The sequence below is a fragment of the Anguilla rostrata genome, chromosome 14, assembly GCF_018555375.3.
Source record: "Anguilla rostrata isolate EN2019 chromosome 14, ASM1855537v3, whole genome shotgun sequence".
Lineage (NCBI taxonomy): Eukaryota > Metazoa > Chordata > Actinopteri > Anguilliformes > Anguillidae > Anguilla > Anguilla rostrata.
Genome location: NC_057946.1, coordinates 12,087,208 through 12,099,234, shown reverse-complemented (window position 1 = coordinate 12,099,234; position 12,027 = coordinate 12,087,208). Strand labels below are relative to the sequence as shown.

Below are 12,027 nucleotides of genomic sequence, written 5' to 3'. Positions count from 1 at the left end.
ATGCAAACGCTGGGTAGATGAAAGAGGAAGACTGCTGACTTGTTCAGCCATGAGAAGAACATGAGTATTTGTTTGAGCCATCTGCTGGGGACAGTTACTATAGACCATTTTGGAGCGTACATAACGTTTACGTTTACTGCAGACAGTTGCACACGACATTCTGGTGGCAGAAAACAAATACACTGATAAGAAGAGAGTCAGCCAAGTCCCTGAAACATCGTCAAAATGTCTTGTGTTGCTGGCTATCAAAGGAGAAATAACAAAAAACTTATTTTGAATACCATTGTCGAATACCCCCAGTAGCTGCACGCCATTAAAAGAACAGAGTAGACTGATTGTACAATTTGTAGTTTTCGTGCCTGCAATGCCCATCTCATATCAGGTAACGTTTCTTCCAGGGCTCAACACACACAAAGCCAGAAATGAATGAAGTAGGCTGACCGTTAATGATAACTAAGCACCTTCCATGAAGTTAGATGCTTCCACAAAGTTAGATGCTAATTCATAATGGGAAACGCTACTGACTGATATTAGCTAGCAACTTTAGCACGTAGGCAGGAGTAGCTTGTATACAAACCGAAACGCTCATGATAAATTTACAACATCATTCAGTTTATAAGGCAAGCATAGAATGATTAAACTGGCATATGATCATTTGGCATACACCCAGATAGCTAGCGACTTCGGGCCTGATCTGTACCCGCTCTGGCTCGACAGTGCTGACTTCGGCCAGATTCGATGCAGATCAGGCCTGGAGTCGCAGGCTAAATTATTCTTGTGACTTCAGCCATTTGTATCCAGGTTGCCTGTGTCATTCCAATATGTAGTGAGGTAGCTGAAAGTGGATTCTCTGCTCTAAGTAGAATAGAAAATGTTCGAATGCATCTCTTGACAAAAGATAATCATTGTATAAAGATGGCACAATGGATCTGGCCAAAAATACATTTCTAAACGTGAATGTCACAGAAAGGTTGCTTGTTACAGAGGAGAAAAAAGTCACATCTTTAATTTTCACCAAAGCAAAAATCACCTTATCACACAGAACTCTGTGACTCATTTCGAAGGGCTGAAATTTAATGACACATTCACCGCTTTGCAGTTTCTCTAATTGAAATTCCCTTTCGCTTTTCAGCTACAACAATTCAGCACAAGGTGATGAGCTTCAGCTTGGGGAACAAAAGGGAAGAGAGGGATACAAAAGGGTAGAGATGGCAATGTGACCTGCCTTTTGCCAAAGAAATCCTGCAGGTGAATCATCTTCCACATTATCTTCTAGAGACTAGGGCACACAGAGCAATTACAAAGAGTGATGAATGGAGAGGGATACAGGCATGCGTCCCCTTTGCTTCTTCTAAAAATTGAGAAACCCAAATCAAAAGCACCCATAGAGAGTAATATTCCAAAATAGATAAACACAGTGCCAGGAATACTTGCAATCTGTCAATATTTAGAGCCAAGAGACATTTAATCATCTCAACTGTTCCTGAAATTCATGATGGTGGCCAGGATGCAGTGTCTGCGCCCGAATGCCCCACCATTCCAGTCCAAGGACCGGTACCGTCCCACCAGCGCCCTCTGGTGTACCTTCCATCAAAACCCGCCATGGCATTACACTCAGCCCAGACCACATGACCCCAGCACGGAACACCTGACTGAGAGATGGGCAGCAAAACACATCTGCAAGGCTGGCAGTCCTGGAACAGCAAGCCCACGTTGACAGGAACACCTCCGCCACAGCTCAGCAGTCAGGGCAGAGAGGTGCCTGTCACTATCGAGGCGGCAAGCCGCGCTGGGGGCTGACACCACAGTTTGGACACGCCCCATTCTGACGACAGAAAGGGTGTGACTGAAAGGTGAGGCCAGCAATGCCTCAGCACAGGGATGACAGGGTAGGCCTGCCAGGTAAGTCGACTGCCAGTGAGGAGGCCAGAAAGAAGGCCTGCTATTCAGAACAGGCCTCTGTGGTTGAGATTGTGTCACGCACAAATATGTCCCTATATATGTATACATTTGTATACATATATAGCCCCATTGAGGCCAGGGGTTCATCCAGGTCATCGACCATAGCCAGCCTATAGCACTCTTATGCACACAAACCAGAGGTTAATATATTAAATTAAAGCAATTTACACATAAAACAATTCAGCATAACAGAACAGCCTTCTACCACTAGTAAGGCCTGTCCAAAGATCCTGCAGGCATTCATATCATCAGCTGGGAAATCCTTACACTAATCCTAACACTTTTTTCTGGAAAAAAAAAACTAGAGTGCACAAATCATTCCAAGTCCGAAGGGCAGCGAGCGCACGCACTGAGACAAGGAAATTCCTTCAGCGCTGCCAAGGACCGGGAGTCCTGTAGACAACAGCTGGCGACCTCTCAAATGCAGAGACGGTCCATCCAGATTTGGTTGCCAAAGTGGACCTTAAGGCGTTGTTTCTCCAGATTACTTTGCAAGCAAGCGACTGCTTTATTCTTTGTGCACCTTTCACATGCTTTCCCTTGTCTGCTATTACTTTTGCCTTTGGTTCTTCTTCATGAAAACCAACACAGGGAAATTTCTTGGCACCAGACTATTGCTACCATTGGCACGACTAACTGTTCCTTTTCTTTTGTTATACGGACTATTCTTTCTTTCAGATTGATATCATCACTTCACCAAAACAAATGAGTCACTTCAACACTGACAAAACATCAGGCCGCATCTCATCAGTTCAACAGCCGCAATACACAGGCTATGTTTAGATGAAGCATGCAGTTTTCCCATTTATAATATCAGCACTGCGCAGACAGCCATTTTAAGCCTTCTAAAACTCCTAAAAATCACACAAATACCACTTGAGCAGCACCTACTCAACCAAGGTGCATTGATGCCAGAGAGGTTAAGCTATTCTCATACTGTCCCGATTATGAAAAAACATTTCTAATCCGTCTAGGTTTAATCTTACAATATAGTCCTGGCTTTCAAATTCAATCCGCAAAGGAGCTTGGCTTTAATGATAAAACCACATGAGACAGCCCCTAGATATTTTGTGGTGCAGACATCTGAAAATGACATCATGAACAACATTTTTTTTGTAACACTATGTTCATTTTGTTACAGATGGGGTGGCAACATCATCGGCCAAGTAGCATTTTATATAAGAAACACTAAAAGAATAACGGTTTCCTATGACAAATCTGAAATTATTATTATTATTATCATTACCATTATTATTATTTGAGTTTTTGACAGAATATATTATCTGTTTTACTGAAACAACAGTGGCATTACATTACATTGTTTTTCAGTGACAAAGCTATTTTAAAAATAGAGAATTTCCAGAGCCACTACGATTTACAGATGTTTAGAAAACAGTATGTGCCAATGCTGATATTACAGTAGTTCAAGTTGTTGCTTATGGAAGTGTAATGACAATTTATGTTGACCGACAGCTTCTCCCAGCAATGCAGTTAATACTGAGTGGGGCTAGGAAACAGAATCAGTGCATGGAAGATAAATAGCCTTAAGATTCAAATGTAAACATATAACCTGCTTGGGTTTTAAATGTTTCAGATGTGTAAAAGAACTTAAATGTCCTTGGTTATATCAAAGTATTTGTGAAGTTAGTGATATACATAAAGACTCGTGGTAATTTAATATTTCTTGCACATTTGAAGCCTTTAGTCAGAAACGTTTCTGTTATGTGTATGTGTTATTCGTCTGGTTTCCTGTCTTTTTGGCATGTTGAATGGGACTGAAAAAGCCTCAGCTGGACCTCCGTACTCCTGCGCAAGTACCTCAGTGTGAAGGGAGGAGTGTCTCAGCTCAGTGATGTCATAAATATTGAAAGTGCTGACATAGGCTCTACTCCCAGCTCACATGTGAATAGCATAGCACTAAATATTAAAACAGCATCTGCCATGAAAAAAAAAAACATAACTTAGCTTTTGATTAATGAAAAAAGCCACTATTGCACCATTCTATAATGAAAAATTCTTCTGTTTAAAAGCCAGGAAACTCAATAGAACTGTAAAGCGGGGCTCTTTCCTGACCTATGCAAATCCCCTGCTGAGCACTGTCTTTGTGCCACATGTCATACGCTTCAGCTAGCCATACTGCGTAAAAACAAGATGCTACCTTTTGCTTGTGGTTACCCACACAAAACACACATTTTTAAAAATGAATCAATTTTAAAAAAAGGTTACATTATGAAACAATCTCACTGTCCCACAAAGACACAGAAACCCAGTGGGTTGGAATTAAAAGTGTAAGTTTTTCCATTCTCATTTTCCACAAGTCATATGCAATAACCTTGGCTTTTCCAAAAATAAAAAATGCACATGATGTGTCGATTTTGTCGCTACAATTATTTAACTATGTGCATACAGATTTTTCTTGAGCCAAACAAATACAAATGTTGCACTGACTCAGTGTAGATATTGTGAAATATAATCCTGGATGCCAGAGTGCACATTGTATCATCACTCAGCAATACTAATAACGATTAAGAAAAACCTTTTCAATAAGTTGGCGCATCATTTAACAAGAATTTTTTGTAGTTTTAGATAATGACAGACATTGTCATATTGACAAATACCTCAAAAATGACACAGCAAAAACAGACATGTGCATACACACTCTGCTCAGCTCTGTGAGAGCTTATGTATAATGGGAGCATATGGCTAGCATGCAGGAGGGGATGTTTATGTTGCCTGTTGGTGGCAATGCACTGAAAATGCTCAGCCACAAGGAGTAAATAGAAATGGAAAATACACCTGTAACTATTTACTGTAACCAACTTGTCTGTCTGAACAAACCACCAGGCTAGGGAGAACAGCTTCTGCCTAACATTTCTCTCTCATTCTCCCTGTCTCTCCCTCTCTGTCTCTCACACACACAGGTGCAGCAGACTCTTTGTCTGGAACACAGGAACTGTCAGGAGGGATATTTGGATGCAGTAGCTTGGTTATACCTCTCTGGGTTCAGGCTTGTTCCCTATGCCACAACCCAAAACGGGAGACAGGCACTCTCATTATCATTTGGTCTTTGTGTGGCTCCAGGGCCACACAATGCTACAGCTGCACAGGAACAGCTTCCCTGCAGAGACGTATCACCTGCCACAAAAGAAAGAGTGAAAGAACTGCAGACATTCTGACAATCTACTTACAGTACTTGCACTTGTCAGCACAAAGTTCACCGAATCAATTTTCCTGTCATGTTTATTCGTTTAACTGCAGCCCTTCAACAGCGTATCGCTCACGTTAGAATGGTCCATTCAATCCTGAAAACATGACCATATTGGCCTGTCAGCGCCCCTCTAGCTCATGCCCATGCCGTTATGTCACTGAAGGGCCCTGTGCAGGTACCTACACAGGCTCAAAGAGAAATCTCCAATCTCGATTACTCTGGTTCTTTGGTGTGGAATGTTTATGTTCCTAACATGCAGCATCCCACACTGTGTCCATTAGCCTGCAGGCTCTGCAGCTCCTCGTTCCCTGACCCTTCCTCATCTCCACACTCACCCCCAGAGTGTGTCGCCTTTAGAGCTGGGGATACAAACATGGAATGTGTAGGATGGGAACGACAGCACCCATGTTGATATAGTTGAATTCACAATGGAAACAGTGTTGCCTTTTGTGTTTTGTTTCAGTGTTTGTGTTCATGGATAGTTCTTACCGATACACTCTCTACAGCAACTTCTGATTCAGAGCAAAAAAAAGTACAGTAATTTAATTGACAGTATATAACTCAGTTACCCATAATACTCGTAAGGACTAGTGAAATCACAGTACAGGACAGTGCTTTTTGCCTCTCATCAGAACAGGCTTAACAATTTCAGTTTCATGAGTTCAATATATTTGCAAAGATATACGGCACATAAAATCCAAACAAAAGACAAAGCCTATGTTCCTACTCAAGTCTTACAAAATGAGTGGCCAAATGACACTGAGCAGATATCAATTATAATACAAAGGCTCAGCTACATTAACAGCAGGAGTCATGTAGCTTCAGAGAACAATCCTACAGGTTAGAACAACCACCCACGCAGAAATACTGCTGTAGACAGACACTGAATTACAGTGATGCAGGGAATTCAGCATGAACCAAAACACACATTAGAATCTAGTTCATTAACTGAAGGCAAAACAGTGGAAGCAGTACTGCCAGCAACCTGCAATGGTGCTTTGTTTAGTCAGTTCTAGCCATCTAAGTGAATTAGTAGTGAACTTCTACAGGTCAGTGAACCTTGTAAGCATAAATCAAAGTACACAAACTTTGTAAATGCAAAACTAATGTCGATGCTACACATTTCTGAAGATTTGGAAAAAGGTCTTTATTCCATAAATCTAAATATATTCTAATACAGTGGTATTAAATCCATTTCAAAATATATTTTGGCAGTGGTTGCTTTCAGTGATGTAACGAATAAAAACTGTCACAAGGGAAATATTGAGAGCAAGTGCACCTTGTTAAATAAAATTATAAGACTAATATGAGAGAAGTGCTTAGATAATGATGAACATTTGGGTCCCTCCTTTCATCAAAGAAGCCATTTTAATTAAATCAGCGCAAAAATGAAAGCAGCGGAAGCCGCATCCCTCGTGCGCGCACATCCTGCTTCATTTCCTGGAGGATCTCTGAAGCGTTTGATGCTACTGTCCATTTCAAGTGCTTCTGCTGCAGTCCTGCCTCTTCTGCTCAGCAGAGTGCAGTCACTCTACACAATTTGTAACGCTTAGGATATATTTTTTACAAGCACAAATTTCCTAAATGCAGTGAAACAAAGCTCTATATTTCAAAATCAGAGTGGGACCAAAAATGAAATCAGAAACTCTGAAATGTTTTTTTTTTATCTGTAAAATATAAGCTGCAACCAATATACAATAAGGAAATAAAAACTGCTAACATCACATTGTGTGTGTATGTTTGCAGCACACAGGGTTTTTATGCATATGTGCCCACTCATGTATGTATTCACATCCCCCCACCCCCCATTTAAATTTAACAGTTTCTATTTATTATGTGTCTCAGAACCTTAAACTGGGTTCTTCAGTTGGCCTTTGGAAGCAGTAAAAAGCTGCTGATATCCCAGCCCAGTGATAGTGAGAAAAATGACACAAGCACCCATAAACATTTAAATGTTATGTGAATAACCTAGCTAAAATGCTGAATGTGTTTTAAAATATGAAAACACAAAAATGTGTCACATTTTATCAATAGTTTGTTCAACTAAAATAATTAAAAGCATGAGGCATTAGCGTGTTTGCTAGCAAGTGAATTGAAACGGTTTCAAGCTTTTGTTTCATAATACATCATTATTACTGTATGGTTTCAGACTAGATGTCTGTGACTTACTGTCTGTGCAAATATTTCACTGTTCCGAATAATTATTATGAAGAAAATACTTTTCCAAGTTGGCTGCAAGGAGTCAAAGTCACGATGCTTTCTAAAACCTGCGCAGTATGTGTCAAACTGTTCAGATCATGGCTTCGATGTTTCTGTCATGTCCATTCGCTGGCTTTTCATGCCTAAAATCTAAATGTACTTTGCAGTTTAAACTGTCATCTTCACATACACCCATTTAAACAGTCATCTGCATAGGCACTCAGCCTTGGACACACCCCACACCCCCCTCAGAGTAATCCTTTATACATTCTTTTTTTAAAATGTCTTTCAGGAGCAAGCATGCATTTCATGTTCTCCAGCAGGCTATGGGGAGAACATATGTGAGTCACAAGCCACAGAAATAACTTGTTACCAGGGTATCAATGTGAACTGTACAGCAGAACGCTGTGAAACTACTTTTCATGGATGTACTGTGATCTCCAGCTCCAACTGCTATCATTGAGCTGGCCCAAAGATCCAGCCTCATTTAAGGCACTATTCTATTAATCCAATTTTGTTTCCTGCTAATCTATTCTATTAATCCAATTTTGTTTCCTTCTAATTTAATGCCAGTTGTTGCCGAGTTCAGCGATGCATAAGAAAAAAAGAGAGTAACATTAGCTGGAAAACATTCATCACAGCTAAGGACCAAATGCCTCCCTCCTTAATATTTCTGACAGCCATCCGTTGTACGGTTACACAAGCAGCACAAAGGGAAATATGACTAAATAAGACTAAAACTAGGCAACACAACTTCTGACCACTGCTGATAATAGCTCAGAAGCTGATCAACCCCCACTCCCCAACACAGGCAGGGGTATCTTCTCAGAAGCCTTTATAAATTCAAAAATCGGGATCATACAACTATGTACCTTAAAGACTCTGTCCACTTGTAAACAAACATGTTTTTTAATGGCTAACTTCTCTTGGAAGCATGAATTTCACTATACAGATTGATTTTTGAGCAAACTTGTCACCAAAGTGCCTTTTTCACATTCTTCCACTGTAGATGGAGAGTTTCTCCGTACTTCCCTGAAATCTTGAGAAAATACATGTGCAGGGATACTTTACATAAACACAAATACACCTGGTCAACTTAATCTTCACAGGCACTATAGAAAAAGCACATCAAGTGTTTACATACAGTAGGATAAAGTCATGCTAAACAGTGAGTGTTTTTCACACTAAAACCAGAATGATCAAAAAAAGGTTCAGGTTCTGCCACGTGCGAGTCATTCACTTTGTCACCTTTTCAGCCCCTGATGATTCACTGCGACACCACCTGACATGTAAGACTTCATAACTGATTTCAGTGCAGCTCCCTCGGTGAGCTCAATATCGTGGCTCTGCACTGGATACTGGTGCACTGCCAAGAGACAACAGACTAACAGATGCGTCTGAAAGGCATTTACTTGCAATTACTAGACTAGTCAACGTCGGTACTTTCAAATGGTAATGAAGTCTCATATAAACATACAGTGCATTTCCTCAATGAATTACAGGAAATTTCCCACGTGATTTCCCCTCTTCATCTATGAAAAACTGAACTGCATTAAGATAATATCTATGTTATAATTTTCAAATGAGAATAAATTCTGGCTAAGCAGTGTGTGTGTGTGTGTGTGCGCACGCGTGTGTATGTGTATGTATATACACACAAATACATACACACACATGCACTGGCAGCAACTCAATCTATAAAGCATGCAGACATGGTGTACTGGTTTAGTTATTGCTGTAGAATGGGCAAAGTGGATGATCTAAATGACCTCAACCAGGGTATGAACATTCGTGCCCGCTGAGGTGGTTCCAGCATCACGGAAACAGCTGTCTTTCATGGATTCTCACTCACTGCAGTCTCTAGTTTACAGAGAATGGTGCGATAAAAAATATCCAGTTCTGTGGACATAAGCACCTTGTTAATAAATAAATAGAGGTCAGAGGAGAATGGACAGGCTCATTCAAGCTAATAGAAATGCCACACATGCTCAAATAACAGCTGTTTAAAACAGTGGTGTGCAGAAGGGCATCTCTGATGCACAACGCATTCAACCGTGAAGCAGATGGGCAACAACAACCCACGAAGACCATGCAGGGTTCCACTGTTGTCAGCTAAGAACAGGAATTTGAGGCTACAGTTGGCACGTAATTACCAAACCTTAACAAATGAAGATTGAAAAGTTTACTTGATTTGATGAATCTCAATTTCTGCAGCAACATGCAGATGGAATTTGGTCTAAACAGGATGCCCTTTGTGTGAAAGGTGCAGGCGGGTGATGGTGTGAAATGGTGTGGGGAATGTTTTCTTGGCACACTTTAGACCCCTTAATAACAATTGCACATCATGTATCATTTTAATGTCACTGCATAGCTAAGCATTGTTCCTAACCGTGAGCAAATCATATATCGCAAGAGGTTCTGCATTAACTGAGAATAGGGCATTGTTCGTATTTTCAGGCGCGTAAAAGATCTCTAATAAGCAAGATCACGGTCCAAGACCACTACCGCCAACTTTGCGTATGGCAAGGATCTGATTGTGTATAAACAAAATTTGAGCATATTTCTAGTATGCCAAATATCAACAAAATGACGAAGAAAGTCAAAGTGAATGCTGTTCAAAAATAGTTGTACTTACAGTTCTCAATAACGTACTCCTGCCATAGCAATACAAGGCGTTTGATTTTATTACATTGACTTATAGAAGCCATTGAAACCACATGGAACATGACATGAAAATATATTCAAATTTAAAATTAATAAGTGCGCCTAAATTATTCAGACCTACACCAAAGTTTGATTACATAATATAATCAGAGCAACATCCATAATGCACGAGCGAATAGCTATTCATTAGTATCGTAAAGGCTTGTAAAAGAAATATAAGCAATTTTATCACACGAAAAAGCGTGGGAAACTGAGAGGAGAGAAATATATATGTACCCATTTCGTTATTCATTTGAATAGCGGTGTAATACGGCTATTATACGAATTTTAACTTGCAATCCTGCAATAATTTGTGGTATAGCACGCGTTATGTAATACAGCTTCCACAAACCACTTTAATCCTCATAGATCCAAGGACTTTTGCGTTGCAGACGCGTCCGTGGATTTAACAGTTAGGACAGTCCCTTCTCGTGCTGGTCGTTAACCAGGTATGTTAAGAAGTTTGGTGGCATTAGGTAATCCTCTTTGCATGGCTATGGAGTTAAAAACTTTATCTTATAATATGCAAGCAAAAAAATACATTAACTCACCTGCTTGTCCAGAGTCTCCTTGCCCGCCGTGGAAACCTTTGGCGCGGGGACCCTTTCGCATGTGCATCCTTCTAACAAATATATCCCAGAAGGGCGAGTGCTTTGGTCGTTCTCAAAATAAAACAGGACGTTTTGATACAATGCGAAATATTTTTCATGCCAACGGCTGTTTTCCGTCGTCTTTTTACTGAGATAGCCGCGTTTTGTCCCCTCTTTGCGCGCGACCATGGATAGATACAGTGCGTGGCCCTCATTGTACCGCACACTTTTCTGCATTTTCCGACTCAAATCACTTTATACGTTATTTATTTGCTGAACACCATATCCTTGAATTTGCACCCTTTTTAGATATAGCGAGAGAGAAAGTTGACAGTCTTTACAAAAATAAAATACAAAGCCACCGACGCGTACGGGAAAGTTGGTTTGCTGGAGCTGCGTTCTGCAACGCTGCTGCCCATATCTGAAAGAATCCCCGAAATGATTTATCCAAACAAGGAACTCACTCAACCCATGCCTGAGTACATGCAACTTTTAAAAGTGAAAACATATCCTCGAAACAAAACAACTTGCATATAGCATGTTCAATTCAATTGAACGCTTATCGTGCACGGAGCAGAGTAAAACAAAAATAGATCCAGTGAACAGACGGTAAAAACAGAATCACGATTGAGATCAGCCGTAATCGGCTTTGACACCAATTTAAAGGGACAGGTCTCTCTTCCTTACGTGCTGTTTTATGTATGGGAGTCCGCTGGAAGGAGCGCGCGTTGCGGTTCAGCCAAGCACATTTCATTAGTAGAAATACAGGCGGAGCAGAGAATCACGCTGCGTTTGTGTGTGTCTGTGTGTGTGTGAGGGGGGGGGGGGGGGTTGTTGAATTAACAGCCGCAGTACTTATTTACGTTGGCGATGTGCAGAACAATATCTTTGCGCTCCATCAACATAAACACCAGGTTTATTTTCATGGGGCAGAATCGCTTCTTGTTCCCCAGTGAACATGTTTTATTGGTTGAGACCTGTTGGTGTTTGGCTTGGCAATGTTTAATAAAGGATTATGATTTTAATTTGCCACAGTAGGTTAGGTGCACATGCGGGGCTGTCATAAATCAGTGGACTTGTAAGAATATTATAATCTAGTTTAAAATCGACACTACGTCTTGGTACTGTTTTGTTCAATGTTTTCCCGTTTAATGTTAATTATCATTAAATTCCTCTCCTTCTACTCAACTTCTGTCCAGTGGTAGGATAATATGTTTACAGCTGTTTTTCACTGGGTATTGGTTATCCACACTGGCTTCTGAAAGGTGACATTCAGTGAAAGTTTACTGGGAACCTTAGAACTGTATGTATTAGCCAAATGAGAATTGCTCCACTGGAGAGGCAGTGGATGTACTTCTTGTGCCA

At 40.6% G+C, this 12,027-nt stretch overlaps 1 protein-coding gene across 5 annotated transcripts in view; it reads right to left on the bottom strand.

The window, feature by feature from the left end:
* The window catches only part of LOC135239485 (ras-specific guanine nucleotide-releasing factor 2-like), a 49,951-nt gene extending 38,567 nt beyond the window's left edge, over positions 1 to 11,384 (bottom strand). For all 5 annotated transcript variants that reach the window (XM_064308157.1, XM_064308158.1, XM_064308160.1 and 2 more), the window contains exon 1: positions 10,624 to 11,384. In XM_064308157.1, the coding sequence (XP_064164227.1) occupies positions 10,624 to 10,899 (276 nt within the window). In that variant the 5' untranslated portion in view covers positions 10,900 to 11,384. The remainder of the gene's footprint in view (positions 1 to 10,623) is intronic.
* Between the last annotated feature and the right edge of the window lie 643 nt (positions 11,385 to 12,027).